This window comes from Falco punctatus (assembly GCF_963210335.1).
Source record: "Falco punctatus genome assembly, chromosome: 3".
NCBI classification, from domain to species: Eukaryota; Metazoa; Chordata; class Aves; order Falconiformes; family Falconidae; genus Falco; species Falco punctatus.
This window is the reverse complement of record NC_137582.1, coordinates 85,867,944-85,891,749: the sequence shown is the minus strand read 5'-3', so window position 1 is coordinate 85,891,749 and position 23,806 is coordinate 85,867,944. Positions and strand designations below refer to the sequence as shown.

The following is a 23,806-nucleotide window of genomic DNA, read 5'->3' as shown; positions in this document are numbered from 1 at the left end:
CCAGGAATACTTTATGGAAGTGCAAGGAGTGCTATGCTATGAAGAAGCAGGGATACGCAAGTACTTACTGTCTACCAAGATGCACTACCCAGGACACAGTGACCTTGAACAGCAAATTTCAGATTAGGCATGGATATGAGCTAGGTCCAGGTGTGCAGGGCTGAGATATTTGCTTTGATGACAATGTCCACAGCTGGGAAATGCTGGTGCTAAGCCACGCGTTTATGTACTAACCAAAAATATCTCACAGATGTGTAGTGGTCTGTACAATCTGTGAGTTGTGACAGGTCTACACTTGGTCTTACTAAACAGCTTGGCCAGTAGATGTTGCTCTTGGCTCATACTGATGTGCTCAAAAAAGATGTATCCAACCTGAGACATTTGGAAACCCTCTGAAACCAGGCAGTGCAAATCTGTCTTTCACCCAGCTTCCTGATTTTGGCCATCATGGACCAACCCAGATGACCACAGAGGAAAATAAAATAGGACACAAGTCCCCAAACAGGAGTCACTTGTAATTAGTAGATATAATTACTAGCTGTTGTTTGGTTTGTGCAGAGTGAGAATTGCTGGACAAGCAGCCAGTATTTCTAGGGGAGGTAGGTGTTGGATTGTACTTACCAGAAAGGTGGTGTGGACAGCTTCAGAGAGAGGAATGATGGGACTAAACCATGTTAAGAGAGGCCAGAGTCAAACAGATACCAGTCTGTGGGCTGTGGGGGCTGCAGCTCTCACTTGGAGTTGACAACCATGATCCTTTTGTGCCATGTGGAACAGGTGCCATGTGTATCTGATGGCTTCAGATACGAGTCATGAAGAGACGAATGGAGGGCAGGGCTGAACTCTGGGGGTTGTATTTGTGTGGTTATCCAGAAGCAATTTAGCTATGTTTCTAGTTTCATGGAGTGTTAGAGGAAAATTAATCGCATGGTGTACTGGCTCTCCAACCTGAATAGTCCAGGCAATCAATGATAACCCAACCACTCCTGACTCCTCTGAGCACAAATGGTGACAAAAGGAAAAAAGGATGCAGTGAAATATTCTGCTGTCAACCTCCATCCTATATTCTCATATGGATTAATTTCCACTCAATTTTGAGGAGTGTGCTGGGAGGAAAATGACATTCTTGGTCTGTTCAGACTCTACCCATTTGTCCAGACAATCTTGTAGCTCAGGGATGTTTGTGTTTTCTCATAGAAAAAAATAGCTAATGCACACGATGATTAACTTGTAAGTACAGTCAATAATTTGTAAAGTAGTCTGAAATTCTGTATATCTGTTAATATACCTACTCTTCTCCTCTTCCCTCTCCATGCACATTCACCTCTCTCTCTATTATCAATCACAGCAGTATTTAGGCACTGCCTAATGCAAGCTCTTAGGATCAAGGACTGCCTGTGACTGTTTTGCCAGTAGTGCCAATCCCAGGACGGCTCTTGTCTTACTCAAGGCCTCTTAACACTGCGGGAATATAAATGACAAATATCAATAACAGAAAAAATAATTTTAAAATGCCTGGGTAAATGCTGAGCCTTCGTGGCATTGCCTCATCATCTGTGCTGATAAAAATCTCTCAACACTGTGCCTTCCTTTTCTTAAGCAGGACCTCAGACCAAAGGAATTTCATGTTAGATTAGTCTGTAGGAAAGAATGGTTTTAAGTAGACAGATCTTGATCTCTGTTGGCTAAAGATTATGGGTATCAGGGTCTGGCTCAGCAGGGTCAGGGTTAGAAAATGCTCATGAAGATGCTTCAGATGTTCATTAGGGAAAAGGCTTTATTTTAGCAGTCATAACAGAAGAAATCAGAGGGAGAACTCACCTGTAGCAAGGTAACATGGCTACACAGGCCATTGTGCATCAAGCCATTAAGAAGAAAAAGAGGTCAAGTCCTATTTAGTTTTCAGGATAAAAGCACAGGATGAGACCACAGGTCTGCTGCCTGCAGGACCAGATGGAGTTGTGTTTCCTTGTGCCACTCTGGGACTTTGAAAGGACATAGCAGGCATGTGTGAGTAATCCCCTTTTACCTTTGATAGAAAAGGTAATGACTTTCAGAACAGTTGTTTATGAATCAGGCTGAGAATTGCTTTAATCATTGTAATCCAGTGTCTCCAAGGGATCTTTGAATGAATTGCTGTGCCTGCAGTCTGTTTTATAGTGCCCCAACTTCAGATTGCCAGCAACAATGCTAATGATTCAATACACATACTACACCTTAGCATCAGTGTCAAAAGATCATATTAACCTCTTAATGATAATGTTGATCAAGGCTGATAATATTGCTTTCTTGCCCTTCATGCTAAGGCATGCTGGTTACCATGTGAATGTTATCCCAGATGTAGAATTGTTGCTAGCTCCTTAAACTATCATGAAGCAACCTAGTAGCAGCTTTTTATTTGGGTGCCTCCAATGGTTTGAGCATCTATCTGCCTCCTGCTTGGATTGTACATGGTGGTCCTAGTTGCCCGTGGGATGCACTGATGAAACCACTGTCACTGATTGCAGATGTTTGCCATGTAATAAATCCCTTTCACTCATCTGCAGCCAGGTTTCCCAAGGTATATCTGCTCATACCTCTGATTTCTGTTTCCTACCTTAAACACTGGCAGATTCAAAAAGATCCTTCATTTCCAAAATGTTCTAATTAATTTGAGCAACCGATAACACTCAATTAATGGTCAGAAGATCACAGACTGAGAGCAAACAGAATGGTAATACTGACAGTGGCAGAGGAGGGCAAAAGGCAGACAGATTTGTTCCTCATCTTCATGAGCTGCCCTGGTGCAGTAACCCCAGCAATGACTCTGGATACCTCAAGTGCAGCAAGTGCAGACAAAGCTTTATGTTATTGCCTTCCATCATTGTCAGGGCTGGGACAGGATCCTTCCACACTCAAACTGGTCCCAGGTGTTAACCCATAATGCAATTCCTGATCCCAGTGAGAGTGGTCAACCCAATAAAAAACCTCAGATGGTCACCAGTGCAAGGCGATTTCTGGTCCCAACCAATCCAGTTCAGACAGCACCTCTCCCAAAGGGCTGTTTTAACTGTCTATGGACTGCTTGGGTATCTTTTCTCAGCAAAGTGACCTCCTGAGCTCCCTGGGCATGTAGTCTTTATTGATCCCCAACTTTGGCTTGCAGAGAAGCTCTTCTCTGCTCTACCCCTGACCCCTTAGACACACATCAGCATTTAATTCCCCCAGTTTTTTCACTCACCTTGCCCAAGTGGTATGTGATGTGACCATTCTGTCTTTCCCTATCTTAACGAGGGGGCTTAATAAGAGAGAGAGACAGAAACCACACCTAAAGGCAAGCCTAAAGCTTTCTCCTTTCTGCAATGAAAAACACTAACAATGTGTCAAAGGATGAGCTGGTAAAGGCAGCCTCTGCCCAGCAAGGTAGCCAAGATTAGCATCTTCCCACTGCAGGATGAGTGTAACAGACAGCTCTGCGAAGGAGAGGACACTGAAGGGAGAAATGCCTGCTGACGACTTGTTTGCTCGCCAGCCTTCCTCAGAGGTGCGCACACACCGAGCACTTTCATGTGGTTTTCAACTGCCTCTGTTCCCCTTCCAGGCAAAATCCTTATTACTGACATCTCTGTATGAAGAGGGTTTGGCTGTGTGTATCAAAACGTCATTAAATATTTGGTTTAATAACTGCCAAGCGGCTGCCTCAGCATTGCACTGGAGTTCGCATTTCTGGCTCTATCCTGGGAGCAGTTAGCGGAGCCAGGAGTGCTGTGAGCCATGAATAGCATCTGCAGAGCAGCGTCTCCTTAGCAAAACTGCTCTGAGCTGGGGACACCTGACTCCTGGGTTGTCCTCCTGGGTGATTTACTCTCTGTTCTTCTGTAAGATGCTTGCTTTAAGAAAATTTAGCTTCTCTCTATGCTGTATAGCAGGTGCCCTGTGATACTGCTGGCTTTTCAGCCCCTCCCTGGTTCATCTTGCAGAGGCAATAACAGCCCAGCCCTGCCTTGCAGGGCTCTTGCAAAGAAAAATATGTCACAGCTCACGGAAGATTGAGAAACTGCAGTCTCGGGGACCATAGAAATCCTTCAGCTGGAAATGCTGCTCAGGAAACAAGCTGAAATTGCAGGGTGCTTGCAAAGCTCTGGGTGTTACAACATGTTACTGCTTTTATGGGTTTATGCAGTGTTCTGCAAATGCTTTATACCTTTTCAGAGGTGAAAACACCTTTGACAAAACTGAGGCCCTTCAAGCCAGGGTAGATGGAACATGAAAGGAAATTTCATGAATGCTCTTCTTTGATTTCCTTGAACCAGCTTTCATGAAAACAGATAGTGACACTCATATCAGGAAATGTTTCAATCAACTCGGGCTACACAGTTTGATTTTAATGTGCTCGTATATTTATCACTGTACAGGGGTATGCATGTGTCTATGCTAATAAGTCCCCTCTGTGCTTTGCATGGAGGTCTGCAATAACTTGAAGAAGCAAGTAGTGTGTGAACTCAGCTCTGATGTGATTTATACAGTATCAGAGGTTCAGGGTGGGAAAGCATTTCATTCCTCCCCGGTGGTGCATGCTGGATTTTTCTTCACAAGTCTGTTCTCTGATATTTTGCCTGCTCTGCTTTGAAATAAGTTAAGTGATTAGGCCTCTACGGCTTTCTTAAGAGAAGACTTTTACCACGGTCTTATTTGATTTCCTACTCCAGACTAAACATTCCCTTTCTCATTTCCCTGCCCACCTCCCCCACTATTTCCACATAAATAATCTCTCTTTATCCCTAGTGTTTCATTTACAGGGAATCATGTAATAAGCATAGCTTTATGCTGTGTTTCCTTGAAAGCTGAGCACTGTGGCCTCATTTCCATCCTCCTTAAATAATGTGCAACACGGGGAGGCTGAAGCTGGTCCTAAATGTTTGTCCAAATTGGGTCTCGTTACCTTCATTTGCAGGGATTGGTGAATGTTACGGAAATCGATGACAGCTTTGGCCACTCAGCAGCTTTGAAAAATCACACCACTTATTTGGGTACCCAGAAATGAGTGATCTGAGCAGCTTTTTGCGTGGCGGTGGGGAATAATGGCTTGACCTTGAGCTGTCTGTGCTCTGAACATATCTCTGTGAACAAGAGTCCTGGTAATAAACTTAAGGTAGGAAGAGGCCAAGCAACTGTGAAAGCACCAGAGGACATTTTGCTGGCCAGATCACGGGTCTTTTGGCCCAATATCCTCTCATTAGCAGTGGCTACCAAGAGAAAACAGCAGAACAGGACAAGCATACAGTATCCTTCTGGCCTTCAGTAATTTGTGGCCCGACACCTTCTGAGGAAGAGCTGCTGTTTTGGCATCTAGTAGCATTTGATGAGTTCCTGTCCCATGTATTTCCCTAGCTACTTTCTGTATTCATAGAAACTTTTGTACCTTTTCATGCTGTGACAAGCATGGCACAGTCTGACAGTGCTCTGTGTCTATGAATTTTATCCTTCATTGGTTTTGCACCTGCCTCCTGCTAATTGAATTTGACACCCCTCAGAATTCCAATATTGGAAAAGACAATGAACAGCTATCCCCAGTTACCTTGTCCTGGTCACTCATGAACTTTTATTTCATATTGATCACTTTCCCACACATCTCCTTTCTGTGGAGGAGAATCGCAATGTACGGTTATAGCTGTTGTTAATACAGAGTTTGTCAGAGGTAAACACACACAGCACAGAAGGGATGATCCTGGCTGTGCAGATTGATGTCCCTGTCTTGGGTGTCCCTTGTCCTACTTGCTGGCTAGTCGAGCTTGAAGCTTGCTGGTGTTTTGTACTTAGCAGCCTTCCCTTTCCTTCACCCCCGAGAACGCCATAAAAAGTTTTGTGCAGTCCCCACGTTCTATTTTCTGTATAGGACAGTAAGTCCTATAGCCTTTTAGGCAAGGGACCCTCTTGGTTTGCATGGCATTTCCAAGAGTGTCTTTCACGACGACTCAGAGTGGTGGTTTTCACACCACAGGCCGATCCATCTCCTCTGAGGGTACTCCTTGTGCGTAGTCCATTTTGATTCAGTAGGTTACCACGATGCCTTTGCCTGTTGTGTTTCTTTGATCATCTCTGGGTCTTTGTGTTGAATTGAATTTGTCATTACCAGATAACCTAATGGAGTTCATGACCCCCAGCAGGGACAGTGGGCAGAAGAGGGTACTTACTCCCAACCTTTTAATTTTCTTTCTCACTAGATCAATAATGGGGGTGTCATGTTCATGCATCTTTCATCAAAAGCTTTGGCATCTGAAAGAAGGTGGTTGTCAGGAAAAGCTGGAATTAATGATTTTTTTTTTCTTTTAGGGATCTTGGGGGGGGTAGTTTCAATATTAGTGTGCACAACCTGCAAAACAGCAAAGTATTTGCATGGGATTTATTTTTGAAAGGGCAGAGAATGAACCACTGGAGCAACTCACTTGTGCTGCCATAGGTTTTCATCACATGGGGCATGAGGAGGGGACATCTTCCTAAAGGATTTTTTTTTTTTCCTTTCTTCCACAGAAGTAGCAAGCTGAATGCATGGCTCTCCAGGGAAAGATCACTGTTTTGTGTAATAGAAGGCTGTCTTCAAAATAGTCCCTTCGGGACTTGCTCTTTCCCAGCATAGTAAGATAGGAGAGTGATAAAACCTTGGGGTGTAGCTCTCTTGCTTTCCCCATTGTATAACAAATTTAACTTTCAGATGGTATAAGACAATCTCACTCTTAATCTCCTTTCAGCATCATTCCTCCTATTTGCATAAGAAATAACATTTTTTTTTCACTCATTTGCTAACTGCTGATGATTCTCAGGCCCTCAGATACTGTAATATAAGGTCCACTACAAGTTATTTCCAGTGGTAGCACACAGAACTGTGGTGGCTTTATGTAGTCTCGGCATGTCTTTTGGACACAAGATGTCCTGGCCTGCTGAGCTGGAGAGAACTGCCAGCAAAAAGTGTCTGCAGCTGGGGTCAGCGGGAAGCTAAATCCAAAAAACTAAAATCGGAGATGGATGTAGTGTGTCAGCAAAGGCCCTTTTGCTGTGCTCTATTGATTGTTTTCTGTTGATTCCTTAGTTTTTGCTGTTGTCACTGTCATCTAATTTAAAGCATTGCTGTTAAATTAAAAGGCATGATTGACTGACTAGCATCTGAGACACATCGCAGCTGTCAGCTGCAAAGATAAACTCCAAATCGGGATGTAAATCTTCCCAAAGATCAAGGGTGTTTGGATGAGGTGTCTAAATGGAGCTCTGTCCGTTAATTTGTAATAGGAAATACCTATTACTGTGGCATCTCTGCTTAAGATTCAGAGCAAGAAACACCAAATGTGAGCTTGCCAGTTGATTCTGACCATCTTGAAATTTTCTCCATTTAACTGTGGAGAATTAGAATGCATTGGGTCAGCCTAGCATGAAAAGTAATTTGTTTTAGTACATGATCATGATAAGAACCGACTGAGGAGGATCAAAAAGCCCTTTAGAAACTGGATTAAAGGCCCCCCTGAATGACAGTCTCCATGGTGCTCAAAACAGTCCCATGAGCAGCAGCCTCACATGCAACAGCCACCTTTGCAAAATTCATGCTATCAGCTGGGACCGTTCTCAAAAAATAAAATAACTCAAGCTAAGCCTTGCTATGTGATTGAGGTGATAGCTGCTGGTTGTAATGGGAACCTCTGGTGCTGGAGGTGTGAGCCACAGCTACTCCAGTTAAAGGGATTAAAGAGCAGAGTGAGGAAGGTCTGCAGTTCTACAAGGATGTAGCCGAGCAAAATTTTGCTAAGTGGGAATGGGTTGGGTATGTGACCTTCAAAGGAGTCAGTGCCTTAGAAAAGCAAAATCTTTCATGAAGCAGTTGCAGCACACTTGTTATTTCTGGATTAAGGACAGATGGCAACTCAACCTGCATCTATCAGTGGGGTGCAGCAGTTTGTTAAAAGCTGATGAAACAGGACTCTGGGGACAAAAGGGACTATCTGCAAAGGGTCCCATTAACCTCAGTAGGATTCTGCATTGTATTTTGTGTGGGTTACTTACTTCCCAGCATCAGAAAGATCTTCTCCAACCCCATGCTTAAAATGTAAGAAGAGGCAGAGCAAGGAATTGTGCAACTGAAGTTGGGTATTAACATTTCCTAGAAGACGGGGAGTCATGAGGCTTGTTGCAGCTCAAAAAATCGCTCCTGATGAACTGAGTGATGGGGCATGTGTGCAGACATTACAGTGACAAAATGCCACTCGTGTCTCTCTTGCAGCATCTGCACTGGGGTAAAAGCACGTGTGTTGCCACAGCTTAGCTGCTCCATGGCCATGGTAGCTTATTCACTTGTTGTTACCCAGCCACCCCTTTCCACCAGCCAGATGCTTTAAAGCAGTAGGCAGAAGAGTCAAGTGTTTTACTCACAGCACAGCACTTTTTTTCCCCCTCAAGATGGGATGGGTATTACTTCATATAATAGGCCCTCAACTGCTAGTTTACAGCATCACTAAAAAAGACAAATCACTTGGAACAGTGAATGACTAGACCCAGGGAAAGAAGGGAGATTTCAAAAGGTTTATCTGACAGCCAATAAACAGGATAAATAACATGCAGTATTTAATTTGTCAGGACCACAGGACAACCTGATGATAAAAAAAGACTACTCCATAAAGTGGGGAATACCTTTGTCTTGGCTATAAATGCCTGTGTTGATTTAATAAGTGTTCTGGTACTTCTTTAGCTTCTCTTTAGTACTTACAAACGGTATGGAAACTGAGGAATAAGGAGAGGAAGTAAGTTATCTGTTCTCAACCTCATAAAGAGATCTCATTCCAGTTAAGGTTTTTAGGTCATGGTGTGGTTTTTTTCTTATTTTGACTGGTTCTCCCATTGCTGAGGGTAAGCAGCATAAAAAGAAGTTAAAAACTGGAACCTACGCTATCCTCCACTTTTCCCATAGTGAGATCAGGTAGCATCTATTTCTATATATTTTTAGGGGCTTGATGTCATCATAATAGGTTATACCTTGAAATGCAGACCTGTTTGAATAACCTGTAATCAAACTGGGGACACCATGACAGGCAATCAGTCTGAATAACCAGTCTGTATTTTGCTTACAAACACAATATAAAATAACCTTTAAGACATTGGCACAGTTACGCATTTTGACTTATAAAGCATCACAAGCAAATAAATCAGAAGGCTAGTCAAGGCTTGTGTGGTGATGCTTTCTCCCTTCCCCAGCACCACTTCTAATTTGCAAGGGAGTGAGAGTAAAGTAAGACATCCTTAAAAGGGCAAGCAAAGAGCTGATTAACTCCTAAATGTGCCTGGTTACAGATATCCTACCGATCAGCTCAAGCAAGGCATCACCTGCTATTATGCCATTGGCCTCTCTTGCAACTGAAACACAATCTGTCTTCCATCAGGGAACGGGAGAGACAAGCCTATTTCCCTGTGCTGTTTAGAAAAGGAACCAACAGAGAAAGTGTCTTTCAAAGGAAAGACAGTCTTCTTTAAGGTCAAATATTTATTGTGTGCCAATAACAGCTCCATCCTCCACAATGCTGCCAGTATCTCTGAGCACCTTGCTGGCAGGTTCACTAGCCTGCATCTCCATCCTGCTCTATTTTCCTGTGTTAATCTCATTATTAAGTATTGTCAAGGTTTAACCCCAGCTGGTAACTGAGCTCCACGGAGCCACTCGCTCACTCTCTGCTGATGGGATGAGGGAGAGAATCAGGAATGTAAAAGGAAGAGAACTTGTGGGTTGAGTTAAAGACCGGTTAATAGGTAAAGCAAAAAGCGCACACAAGCGAAACAAAACAAGGAATTCATTCATCACTTCCCACTGGCAGGCAGGTGCTCAGCCATCCCCAAGGCAGCCAGGCTCCATCACACATAAGGGTGACTTGGAAAGGCAAACGTCATCATACTGATTGTTCCCTCCCCCCTCTTCCTCCTTCTTCCCCCAGCTGTATGTGCTGAGCATGTTGTCATACAGCCTGGCACACCCCTGGGGTCAGCTGGGGTCAGCTGTCCCGGCTGTGTCCCCTCCCAGCTCCTTGTGCCCCCCCAGCCTGCTGGCTGGTGGGTGGGGTGAGGAGCAGCAAAGCCCTTGGCTCTGTGTGAGCGCTGCTCAGCAGGAACCAGACATCCCTGTGTTGTCAGCGCTGTTTCCAGCACAAATCCAAACCACAGCCCCATACGAGCTACTGTGGAGAAAATTAACCCTATCCCAGCCAAAACCAGCACAAGTATCTAACCAGCTTCCACTGCATTCATCAATGTGAGTGTTGCTCAGAATGTGTTTATTTTCACTCTGTCTTGGGAGCACAAGTTAGAGCACAGCTAGGCTGATGGTAGTAGAGTATGGACTTGCAGCTTTGTGCTGTGGAGGTGGATGAGTATCTGCCCAACCCTGTGCAAGTGGGTGCTGGTAATATCCCTATATTCTGATCTGACATCTAGCTGGGCTGTTGAGAACCCGTGTTTTTGCAGACAGGGCTGGTGTCTTACCTAGGGTGTGTAGGGAGCAGCAGAGCCCACAGCTCAGAGGACATCCATGATCTCCATTGCCTTATAAATAACAACACAGGGAGACTGGGCCAGCTGAAATGGATCATTTGCCTCTCTGAAAACTCTGACTGTTGGTGAGAAAAAGTGGCTTTATTTCGTTTTTAGTTTTAAAAGCAGCATTTGTCTTTCTCCCAATGTTTCCTCTCTTCAGAAAGCCACATCTTTACCTCATTATCCTTATCTGTGCCTGAGCGTGGCATATAGCTGAATTTCTTGACCTGAAGCATCTCCAAGGGTAGCTGTGGGTAATGAGAAAATGCACAGCAGGAAAAGCAGCCATCTGAGAATGACCACCTCTGGGATAAAGGGCCTCCTCTGCTCCTCCCCACGAAGTGGGAAAACGATGGAGCAGAAGCAGTCACCAGCTGTTAGAACCAGAGGCCTATTTTAGCAGATTTTAGCTTGCTGCATATGGCCGATGAGGAGTGAACTGACCACTGAGGGATATGACAGCTTATCCATCACTTGAAGGGGCTGGATGATCCCCTGCCGTCTTTTTACAACATGAAACCCAGCCTTGGTGGGCTCCCTGCAGGTGCCCTGCTGTAAGGCTTTGGACTGCGGGAGGCATGCCAAGTTCAGATAGCATTCATGGTCCATCCTTCCATCAACATTTATGGACATCCCACTAGATCCAGTTGTTCTTTTCAGCAGGCTGGAAGGAGGCAGGGTGGGGAAGGCTGCACAGGCTCAGCATTTCCCTTCTGCAAGCGGCAGCGCCATCCTGGCAGCAAGGGGTTTGCCAGCTCCATCAGCTTGCAGGGCTGTAGCTGGTGGTACAAGGGGGAAGGCTATGTGTTGCCAACACCAGCACTAAGCATGGCTGGGGAGGGAAGCCAAAAAAGCTCCTTTGTCTTACTGTGCTCACAGATTGCTCCCCATGGGTGCTGCAAGGGTGCTGGAGGGGAAAATCATTCCCTCACCGAAGCCATTCTTGAAAGCGGTACTTCTTTGTGGCTGGTGGTATCTGCAATATGGGGAAAAGGAGTGTTTCTCTGAGGGGGTGAATGGGTGGTAGGACCTCAACACCTTCCCAACTCCCTTGTGTTGTCTGCAAGTAGGCATGTGTGTTTGCATGGGGGAGGACGAAGGAGAGACAATCCCACCAATGTTGGATAAGTACCTTGAGGTGTTTTTTGCAAATGCCTTCTGGGGTGAGAAGCCAACAGGCCACAAAATGGACAGGGGGCCTTCTAAGAGAAGGGGACCTCTCTGCTGCAGCAAGCACAGGAAGAACTGGACTAGTTAGAAATGGGGCAGGGTTTCCAGGAACGCAAAATCCCTGTTTAGAGATAGGGAATTGCTGAAGTCAATGAAAAGGCAATGTTTCTCCCTTCCCCTCTTATGTCTTGACTTTCTGGGCTGCCCTGCAGTGTCTAGTCCTACCACATTCAAAGACATCCCAGTTTGGGGGCTTGGCAGTGGGTACACTGTAGGGCCTGCCAGGCCAGTGTTGCCTCGGCTTCCTGGGTGCTGGGCTCTCACTGAAGCTGATGGGGCTTTTCTGGATTTTGCCCAGGTGGTTGGAACCCATGGTCGGCTTGGGGCGACTGCACCAAGGACTGCGGGGGAGGCCTGCAGACCCGCATGCGCACCTGCAAGCCTCTTCCCAACGAAGGTCTTGTCTGCGAGGGAGTCCTGGAGGAAGGACGGCTGTGCAATAGGAAGGCATGCAATAGTAAGTGGAGGCATGTTCCCTTGCACGCGCGTGAGCAGGTCGCTCTTTCCACAAGGAGCTTGGCCTCAATGCCATGAATAATGAAGGATGTTCTAGAGGCATGGCAAAGCTGCCAAAGGGCCGTGTCGGAGTGGCAAGCCCAGGGGAGCATGGGACTTCGGCTGTGCATGGCTCTGCCCTTCCCTGCCTGTCTCGTGGTCACGCATGCACATGCTGACACGTCTTCCAACACATACACCTGCAGATCCAGACCTTTACCCCAAAGAATGGGGGCTAATCTATGGGAACCTATAAGCAGGCTTACATCAGGTATTCATATGCTGGTGATAAATCTGGCATCGATGGCAAAATATGCACCCTTAAAGGCATTTATTTGACAGTTAGAGTTTCTTTCCCCAATAAATAAAGCATGCAGCCAAGACAGATGCTAATCTCGCTTCTTTTTGGCTTAGTTCACCTTCCCAATCAAGAGCAGCATTGCTGTCCCTTTCTTTTACAAAATGAAGCCTACAATCTTAAGATGTGGAGAAGGATCTGGACCTTAGACAGGAAAAGCACAGGGCTTGAGCAAGGCAAAGCCTTTGGCAGATGCTCTGCTCTGCTCCTGTAATACAGCCTTGTTCCAAGACCTCCTCACCAGAGAGCAGGGGACAGCTTGTCTGTGCTGGTCAGCAGTCAGATATCAATGGGTTGAGCTGGTGAACCTCTGGCACTTTTGTCACCAGTTCTTCTTTTGCATTAGCTGAGTCAAGAGGGGGATGAAGAGGAAAAAAAACAGCAGAAAAAGCTCAGCCTAGCAAATGCAAGCAAATGGCTGATTATAATGATTCCCCTCTTTTTATTTCAAATTCATGGTAGAGAATGTTTGAATAACTCCTCCAACTAGTCAAATAACTAAGGAAAGTTCAACTGTCTTCAAAGGCAAGGAAGTATCTCCTGATAAAGGGGAAGTTCAAATAGAGGGACATAAATATATTCCTCTAATAAGAGCTAAAATTATTTCATGCATTTTTTACCACTTCCATAAATTTAAATCACGTTGAAACTAGGCTTTTTTTTTTTTTTTTTCCTAATGAAACTTAGTATATTGAATTTCATCCCCTTGACTCACACTTGTTAATTTCCCTCTGAGGTTTGCCCACACTAGGGTTATTTAATTTGTGTCCCCCATGCTTGCTGGTGACTTTGTAGCTGTAACACAGCTGTAGCCTGGGGCAGTAAGGGTAAGAGTGCAAAGACCTGGAAGCTGGACCTGAAAGGATGTCCAGATGTACAGCTTGAGTGTGCCTGAATGGAGCTGGAGGAAGGTCCACATCAGTCTTGGTGGACAATTCTGTAGAAGGAGAAGAAGGTGGAGATGGCATTGTGGGTGGGTAGAGGGGGCTTTGCAGGTGTGGCCATTCTTTGAACTTGGGGGACCTGGGACAACAGGCAAAAAACCTTCCTAGAGTGCCTCTCCTGTGCTAGATAAACAAAAGGGGGACCCAGCTCCCCAGACTCTTTTTGCAGGACATCTGTCCCCATCCCTCATAATCTTCAAAGCCCTCCAGTGGGACCTGTTTGATTCCTTCACATCGCTTTTGAACTGGAGGGCTGGGGGGGTTGCAGTGGGTAGGGGCAGTGGTGGAGCAGGGTGCAGGCAGACTGGACACAGTTTTCCAAGTCCCAACCTCACCAGCACTGAGCAAGGGGTATAACTTCTTCCCTTGATTTGTCCCAGGGGCAAAACTTGGCTTTTCTTCATGACAGTTTTCCTGACTCTGCTGTGGCAAGGAGGGATGAAGTGGGATGTTCGGCAACTGTGGAGCCTGGAAGTCTGGGTTGGGTTTCCAGCTCTGCTCATTGTGTGGAGCACAGCAGTGAAAGATGAATCGCTATTTACGCACTATTTACTCACTTGTCTTTTCCAGAACACAACATTCAACAAAGCTGATCTTGAGTGTAGAAAACTCTGATTGTACCCCGGGGGGGCTATGATTCAATAAATGATTTGACTTGTCTTCCTGTTCTCTCTCCATTACATACCCAGTCAACTCCTGCTCCAAATTGCAGTGCAGTTTGTTCAGCTGAGCTTATTCTGGAAGAAAAGATCTTGAGCTAAGTGGAAGGCCCTAGTTTGGAAAAAGAGTACACTCACAGAGTGGGGCAGCACAAATTGATTTATCTCTTTGAAATAAGTAAGTTAATTCTGATTAATTTTCCCAGGAGCCTCTTTGCAGACAAACTGCTGAGTCCCACTGTGATGCTTTCATGCTGGCAAGCTGGAAAGCATTTGAGGGAAGATGTGAACAATTAATCTGTCATGAAGGCTTGTCCATGCAAATCTTGAGGTCTGTGTCCTACCTCAAGATAATCCTGTATCTCTACTCAAGCTGTGCATTTGTCTTTGAGCTCGCCCCTCAGTGAATCTGTCCCTTGTTGCCTTTGCAGCCATGCTTAAGAGATATGCACTTTAAAACAGGAAGGACTTTTTTTGCACATATCCTATTTTTTTCTCTTTACTGTGATCTGTACCAAAAACCTGAGAGGATTTAAAAGCAGAATAGAAATCCTGTTTTAAATGTGTCACTGTTACTCTCCTATTGTCTTTTATTCCTAGATTTGTTAAGGGTGAGTAGGATGTTCATTCTTCCACTTGAACTGTTATTTTCCTAAGTGTTCATTATACATTGCAGTTAAATAGAGTCCAATCAATTTATTTTTTAATAAAAAAAAATAAAGAAAAAGAAGAAGATAAGAAGAACTGGACAGAAGAACACCTTTATCCTGAACTGTGCAGCATTTCAGTAGCTTGTAGTAATACCTGACTAGCTCTCCAAGCATTGTGGAGTAGCTGACAACTTAATCTTCTAGTAGAAAAAAAAAAAAAAACAAACCAGTAAAAAATTCTCTTTTCCTTAATCAAAGGGCCATCTATAATCCTGATGAAACAACAAACAAAACAGAGATGAGTGCTCTGATATTTTCCCTTTTGCTGTGGGGGTATATTGAAACTTGTCCAAGGAAGTTAATTACACCAGAGAAGTACAGTCGGTTTCTGGCCAAGCAAGTTAGGTCGGAATAACACAGAAATCACCACCACATTCAAAATAAGGGTAAACTGATCTCTTTTCTTTAACTTCTCCTTCCTTGCTTTTGCCAAAGTGGCTCCTAAGTTGATGGGTGATTATCAAGAGTGTTTCAGCTGTTTATTTGGATCTCCAGCTTTGGGGAGAGGTCTTGATCTGGTACCACATCTGGGGCAGGTTCTCACTGGGAACAACTTCAGGTGCTGCCACTCATCTCTCTGGAGCTGCTGAGACAAACCTTTGTGGAGGATCTGTGAGGGTTTCATTAGTTGTTTTGTTTTGCTTGGCCATGACAAATGCGCTAGAGGGATCTAATCTTTCTCATCACATATCTACTCTCCCAGGTGGACCTTCTCCAGGTCCTGCCATGCCTCCTCTTCCAGACTTGCCCCGCTTCAGTGGGTCTTGGTGTGCAGCAGTGGCCACGGTGGTTCTCAGCCTTTCCAAAGGGTGTGACTCCTGGCAGCTTAGTCACTGAAACGTAGCTATAGCCACATGGTTCCCAGGGCTGAGTCCGAGCACATTGTCTGGAGACCATAGTGTTGTTTGAAATCGCAGCACAGGGATGGCTGAATGACTCCACAGGTACCACTTGTATGTAGACTTGAAGTTTTTCCACTTGTTTGGGCCACCATTTCTGTTGTTTCATGTAATGGAGTTTCTTACTTGATGATCTTCATCTGGATAGATTTCCCCAGGGATACATACCCAAGCCCAAGAGCAAGTGAGTCAGGTGAGTTATCTCCATGGGCAAAACCTAAAGCTGCAAAACACTGAAGAAAAACTGTAATGAAGGCTCATCCCAAACTGGAAAAGAAACTTTGTCTGGTAACAGCAGCTTGGCTTAGGCAGAACCTTTTTTCATGGCAGCTGTTCATCTTAAGAGGCATAATCTGAAAGACAACACCCAGTGTTTGTTGTAACTCTGATTTTTTTTCCTTGCTAGAGGCAAAGGACCCAGTGATATCCTTCTCTCTGGCACAGACAGGGGAGATTTCCTCCATCTGTTGGATTTGGCCAGGAGATGCTGTTTTGTTGAGGGAGGAAAGAAAAGCCAACATGAGTGTGGTGGCAAGTGCTTGCAGAGGAGCTTTCCAGGTCCACCCCCTTTGGATGGAAGGGGACACCCACTGTGCGGTGGCCCCTCTTGGCTGCAAGGTGCTTTAGCAGCTGTGGTTGCTTACAACCTGGCATGCAGAGGGTCCTTGCAGGGAGGCTGGATGGGCAATGTGGAAGAACAACACCCAAATCAGGGTGGGAGGTGTCATGGGCCTGACCCTGGTGCTGGAATTCAGCAGTGCTGGAGAAATGCAAGAACAATCAGAGATGTAGGCAGCCTGCATTCATTCCTGGGGAACGAAAAACAGTACAGAAGCCAGCTGAAACCCTGCCATCCCATCTGGCAAAGGGAATGCAAAGCTATCTCTGACTTTTATGAATATGCAGATTGGGCAGATACGTCTGCCCTAGGCTGGGAAAAGAGTGGCCACATCCTGCCATCAGGTGCAGAGTGTGACACCAGTACAGTCCTGTTGATCCATGTTGGCTTTCCAGCCCTTCAGCTGTGTAACTCTTAGTGGTGTGAAGAAACACATGTTCCATGGCATTCAAAAGACTGAGCTCCAGTCTTATTCTCTGCTGCCCTTGATTTTCATTAAAAATAACCTTTTTGCTGCAACCAACAAGCAGAAATATCTTGCGCACGTGTAAGAGCATCTCAATCCCCTGCAGGCCAGGCTAGAATTCACTGCAAGCTGGAAGATTGCCTTGTCCTATAGGTATCTGCTGTTGCTTGCAGAGTCTTCACACTGCCTCCCCTTTTAATGGTAGTTCAGACATTATATATGTGGGAATCATGCAACTTTCCCAGTGATGTTTTCACAAGTCTCAGATGTTCACATCAAAATGCTTTGGGCCATTTCCTTTGTTTATGCAATTGCCATACATTCAATGGCCTCCAAAATGACCCCTTTCTACATCCGTTGAGATCTTGGGGTTTAGGGGTTATTAGTGATTCTATCCTCAGTTTTATTCCTTTAGCACCTGCTAGGTGCCCCAGAAACCCCACAGACAACACCTTCTTCAGTTTTACTACACTGAGATACATTTACCCCATTTCAATGGGGTTTTTAAACCATCCCTTTCCACTCACTCTTTGCACTAGTCCATCTTTTCATTCCCACCATCCCAGATTGCCTGAATAATTTTCATGATCCTGCTATTTTCCTTGCCTCTCCTGTTTGGGGGAGGACTATAGAGGCAAGAGCGTGTAGCTCTGGTGAGATGTGCATGGATGTTAAAACCTTGGCCCACAACACTGCAAAATCTCTGCATTGATTTTTTTCCCCTTGGTTGTGTTGCAAAGTGCTGTCTGACACATTCCATGTTCTCATTAGAAGCGTTGGTCACCTGCTTCCTCTTCCCACTACTGCCAGCACTGCAAGATCATCCTCCCCATCCACATTTGAGCTACGTTCTTCCAAAATCTCACGTGCTTGCCTTTGCTTGCAATTGCAACATCTCTGCATTCCCTCCAAGGGCATTATTTCTCTAGCCCTCATGCTAGTTCCTCCAAGGTGCTGAGTATTTCAACAATGTGCCATCCTCATGGCATTTATACAGCTGGGATGTAAATCAAGCCTAGGTCTTCCTTTGATCTTGACATCGCTTCTCTCCACTGACACCCTTGTGGGAAGTGGACTGCTGAAATCCAAGCAATTCCCCATTGCCTTTATTTTGTGACCTTCCCCCTGACCCCTAAAATTCAGGTGTGTAAAATCCACAGCAAAGCATCACTTGCACCAACTTTACCTTGTGCGTAAGGGACCCAGCTTCTCCTTGCTTTGTTCAGAACCACAGCTGATTTTTGCATACATTTGAGGCAACTGTCCAGGTTAAATCTAAGCCATGCTCCGTGTTGAATGGAGACAGACATGCTTCTCTGTAATACCTGTTCCAGAGAGGAGGCTGCCTGCTGCAGCAGAGTGACCCTAGCACAGGTCTGGAGGCAGTCTTTGCTGGGGGAGGCTTGGGGCAAGCTGAAAGGGTCACACATTCAGCCACTAGACCTGATTGTTTTTTATTAGGATGAGCAATAACAGCATAGACTTATATCCATCAGGGAGCAAAGCAAATCATGCAGCTCCTTTGAGACTAGGATCAGTCACTAGAAGTCACTAGGAGATGTCAGTACATGGGACCCAAATAACGGGTGAGAAGAGGTGCAGGGTGCCAGGGCGGCATTTAAACCTTTGATTTTGTTTTGTCTTTCCTTCCTCCTGTCCTGCCTCCTATCTCTGTCCACTCATGCCTTCATGCTCACTGGCTGCTTCTGGGATATTCAGTCCCAGGTTTTCCTTGTCACCTTCCTTGCTCTGAGCACCTAACAAAGCCATCCAGGCTCCACATCTACACCTTGTTGCCCAGCCTCTGTTTCTCCTCACAACCTAAACAAGTCCCTGGGAAGCCTATGGGATTTACTGCAGATGGAGATTTTGTGTATTCTTGTGGTTTGTATGCTTTCCTGTAGAGGGCTTTAATCAGGGAAGAAGAATGTGCATAGGTATAGTCTGCAAAGGGTGGTGGGAATGGAGCGGGGTTTGTGATGTGTCCCAAATATAGGACTAATTTATCTTGTCTCCTAAGGAAATCCAAGACACTTGATATTGGAAAGCTAGTTAGAGGATGGCATTTTTAAAAAACTGAATCTCACACAGAGAAGTCCCGTGACTTTGTAGTTATTAAAATCAAAGGTTTTGGGCCCTTTCTATTCCCATAAAGAGCCAGACAAAAACAAGGTGTATGCAAATATCAGGATGTTTGTAGTCCTGATGTCTGGCTATTGGTGCTTTTCCCTTGATGATGGCAGGTGGGTGACTGCCCCATCCCATCCCCTCCATTCAGCAGCCTGCAACCAGTCGGTGCTGGGAAGGTTTGAAGGCGTCTGTGTGACCAGTTCCTAGGTTCCTTAAGTCCTTCTTTTGGGCAACAGTAATGGGAAATAATATAATTTCAGAAACTAAATGGGCCTTTTCTGCGAACCACACTAGTGAATATAAAGTCTGGCTCCTGGCAGGGACTCTGAGTAATTCCTCTCCCTCCTCTGCTTTCCCTTTTTGGATGGCAATAAAGATTTCTGCCACTACACTGAAGCTTCATTAACCTTTATTAATTTTCTCAGGGTTCTGAGATCAAATTTGTCACCATTTGATCTCTTGGCAGTTTGTGCTTATTCAAAAGATGTCTGACTGTTTTACCTCCTTGGGGAAAAAGATCCTCTGTCTGGTACTTGCTGTTTGGAAACAAATTGGTTGCCAGATCACAGATTACTGGGTCTCAGCTCTGCTCTGCTATTCTGCGTGACTCCAGTGGAGTCACTGAGCTGTCCTGATTTACATCAGGCCATACTGGTGGGCAGGATTTGGTTGCTGTTGCTCAGTTGTTTCTCTCTTTACTGGGGAGGGCATGTGTCAGGGTTGTGACATGGAGAATGGAAATTTTAGTTTCCTCTGTGGCAAATTCAGGGCTGATCCCTATGAGATACAAATGCAAAGCTGGCAGATACGTGAGTTCGGAAGAAACGGGGGTGCTAGCTGTCAGTCAGGAGTTAAATGCCTCTTCTTTAAGGTGGATGCATTGTTTACCTTCTGATCTCAACACCGTAGTCTTCAGTGGGAGATTTTCAGTTAGGACATTAGGGTCAAGAGCTTCCAACCTTCAGCTGGAAAGGTGCCCAGCCATAGTTGGTACATAAGTCAATATGTTGACACCAGACCTTCATCTCTCCTTGTTGCTGGTGGTGAAGTCTGTGAAGGAGACAGCCTTTGGGGTTTTCCCTTTCCTTCTCACCTGCCCTTACCTGCCTGTTCCACTCAGTATTTTCTGATTACTCTGTAGACCATGGCTAAGTAGGTGCTGGTGGCAAGGCAGAGTTTTGCACCAAAAAAATGCTGCCAGTCACCACCATAGATCTCAAAACATTGCTGGGATGATGTGGGATTTGTTGTCAGTGTATCTGAAAAGGCTAAATCCTCCACAAGTACAGTAAAGAGTATAGACACCCTATAAAATTATTGAAATTGATTAAAGACCAGACATAAGGGATCATATTCTGCATGGTCCCACATCTCATTGAGAAACAAGGGGTTGACCTGCCAGCCATTCTGAGTCTAGTAGGCTGGCTCAGTGCTAAAGCCTCGGGGACTGCTGGTGGCCAGGGGTGCTGGGGTTGGAAAGCAGGTGGTTGTGTCAACCAAACATTGCAGGTCGCTGTTGTTTATACGTGTAACCTTTGTAGTGAAAGATCTTGCAGAGTGAACCAAGGTGTATTTACATGACCCATTACCTTGCCATAGCCAATGGACGCTATAATTCCAGAAGCCAATCGCTGAGGTCCACAGATAACAGAAAGCGAGAGGACACTGACGAACTGCAGCACTACGGGTACCCTGCACCTCAAATAGGTAAGCTCTGACCTACCACAACAGCCTCTGGAGCTGGTACACTGCCTGGTCACTGCACCTCCTAGCTGGGCTGGGCTGACTGCATTGACTCGCTTTGCTGTTTCAATGACCCAGCTAACCAATTCTTTCCCCCCCGCCCAGGTTAGTGTGGGCTTATCCAAGAAGTCACACACTGAGCAAATGGTCACCACCAAGTTTGTTCCCCTTCCATTACCCTACAGGGTTTTGTGTTGTTGCCATTAGCCAGAGAAGGCAAAAAGGGTTAGACACAAAGCTCTAACAAGACCATGCATCTCACAGATGGCTTCTCATCACTCTGCCCACTTCTGAGTCACTGCTTTGTCTGAACTATACGAACAGCCATGGTTCATTAAGCCAAAGCTGACCTCACTGTGATACAGCCTCTTTGCTGATGTTCGTGTCATGCCTTTCCATTGACCATAGGAGGAGGTGTACAGGGCATGATAGGGAGAAAGCAGGACGGCTTTCCTCTGTCACTGGGTCTTACGCTGTGCAAGGACTTTTATCTGGTAAGTTCTGCAGCCAGACCTTCCACCCTTCTGCAACAGAAGGGGAATGAAATGTAGTTATATCAAAGAAAGTGAGCTGGGAAGACGGGAATGAACTGGACCTAGATCTATGACAGATCCAGTCTGGAGAGGTTTTGTGCTCTCCCTTCATGGCTGCTTTTCATGGCAGAAGCTCATGGGTCTTGGACAAAGCAAGGTGTGCTCAATAGCTTAAAACAGGTAAAAATCATTGCCTATTGACTTTGCAAATAATTTGTGCTCTAGAAAGGCTTCAGACAGGTGATTTGAAGAGCCAGAGCTTTGAAATAGATGATAAGGAAAAGCAGGTCATATTCTTGTGTAAAACAGCTGTGCTCCGTCCAACACAGCAGGACTTTGCCAGTTTGCAGTAGTGAGCAGCATCAGGAAGCTGTGTGGTGTGGATGCTCTGGGGATGACTGGGCAGCGGCTGGGGTTGTGGATTTCAACACAAGTCAGGGGATGGCCTGAATTTTCTTGCTACCCATTGCTGAACCTGTTCCCTCCAGTAGGAGCAGCTCCACTGCCTGTAGGATCAGTGGCGGCTGGCAAAAGGCTGCAGGAGAGGGAGGGTGCTTGCACCACTACAACCTGGTGAAGGTGAGCTCAATCTCTCCGTTACACATGTCCAAATGAGGAGGAAGAGAAGGTACTCCAAGGCATGTCCTGTGATGTTCCCTGTTCTATTCTACCTGATCCCTGGTGTTTCCCTGGTGCTTTGTTCCAACCTGTAGCTCAGTCATCAGGTTTATAGCTTGGCATTTCTTCCTGCCGTTCAGCTGGATACTGCATCTGGGCTCAGTGACATCTCTATTAACTCCCTGCTATCGTAGCCACTGCTGCATCATGGCTGACTTGGGCTTGGTTATCCCTGCATGCAGCATGGGCTGGGAGATGTGCATTGTCCTACTGCAAGCATGTCACGTTCCTGCCACTATCCTAGGAGCAGCAACTGCTGCCAAGTTGTTCAGAGAAGTCAGCATGGAGGAGATGTAAAGACCAGGCAGAGGGTACAGCCCAGGGAGAGATTTAGAGGGAGTCTTTAGCTGGAGGTGCCAAAGCAAAGCCCACGTCTTCCTTAGCAATTAACAGAGTTTGTAGGGGATAAACCATTTCACATCCAGTCAAGACCTGGAAAAATATGAAATACAAAAAACAGCTGATGCCAGCCATAAGGACTAGGGATGAGGGGATGGTCCTGCACAGCTGAAGACTAGTATTTCCTCCTGCCAGCCCTCTGCAGCCCTGGTGTCCAGGTTCTGTTGGCCCATAGGCTCTGGCACAGTTGTGCTCTCAGGTGTGGTGATGCTGGCTGCCCATGTGTCTCTTCCAGCAATAGCACAAGAGTGAAATCCAGCCCAGCAGGTCCCTGGCACAGGCCTTCCCAGCTCAGCCCACAGACTTTTTCCAGGAGCTCTGTGCCAGCAGCAGGATGTGAGTGAAGAAGTGGCTTGAACATGGCAAGATGTCAGATTGACAGATGACACCAAAACCGGGAAGGGATCCTGGCAGGGGGATGACAGTGATGTGCCACTCCATTAGTGCCGAGGGAAAGAGTGTCACAGAGAAGCTGCAGGTGCCGCTGGGAACCCTGCAGCCAGCTGAGCTCTCTGTAAAGCCAGCTCAGTTGTTCTCAGAGCTGGTCAGGAGCTGGAAAGAACCCTGGACTGCAGTGCTACGTCCCTGTGGAGTGATGCCCAGCATGTCTCCTTCTGTAGCACTTGCTGGCTCCTCTCCAGATGAAGGAAGGTGCTGCAGCTGGCTTTGTGGGAGCAGCAAGCCCTGCAAAGGGCCATCTTCCCACCTGAAATGGAGTCCTAGTCCTCGTGAACTCCTTTGGGACATGCTTGTTAATCCCCAAGCTAGCCTAGAGCATCACAGGGCTAATCAAAGGTTCATCCTGAAGAGACATGTCTACAGGCATCAGTCATGATGGAGGACAGTGCATGGTCCCTTGTCCTCTAGGGGATGAAGTTCAATTTGGCGGAGTGCATCCTTGGCAAGTTTAATTACAAGACAGTACTGAGCTGTCCTAAAGGGCTTTCAGACCTGATGAGCTTGGTAGATTTCTTGCCCTTATATCAAAAAACAGATCCAGGATCCACTTCTGGGATAAATAATTGGCAGATATTGCATCCAGTAATTTGTATTTGCTGTAGTCTGACCCACAGGGGTGCAGAAATTCTTCTCACCCATAGTTTTGATGGTGGAAAATATCCTGCTTCTTTTGGATGGAGAATGAGAGAGCTTGTTCTGATGCCTGAGAGCATCTTAAAACTGGGTCTCTCATCATTTGAAAATCAGTTGAATTTCTGCAAGGTTTGAGACTGCACTGGACATAGTGCCCCAGTAGACCGAGATAAATTACTTAGTTCAAAATTACACCAAACCCGAAGGAATAAGCACTTGGAAAATAAACTATATTATGGATTTAAAAGCCAGGGATTGGTGCAATGTGAGAAAGGATAACTGAGGAGATTTACCTGTAATCATCGATATTTC

General features: G+C 45.7%; 1 protein-coding gene across 7 annotated transcripts in view; it reads left to right on the top strand.

Annotated features, from left to right (window-relative positions):
* Nucleotides 1-23,806, top strand: part of ADGRB1 (adhesion G protein-coupled receptor B1) — a 294,461-nt gene that overhangs the window by 118,695 nt on the left and 151,960 nt on the right. For all 7 annotated transcript variants that reach the window (XM_080380266.1, XM_080380265.1, XM_080380263.1 and 4 more), the window contains 2 exons: nt 12,068-12,226; nt 20,649-20,756. In XM_080380266.1, the coding sequence (XP_080236392.1) occupies nt 12,068-12,226; nt 20,649-20,756 (267 nt within the window). The remainder of the gene's footprint in view (nt 1-12,067; nt 12,227-20,648; nt 20,757-23,806) is intronic.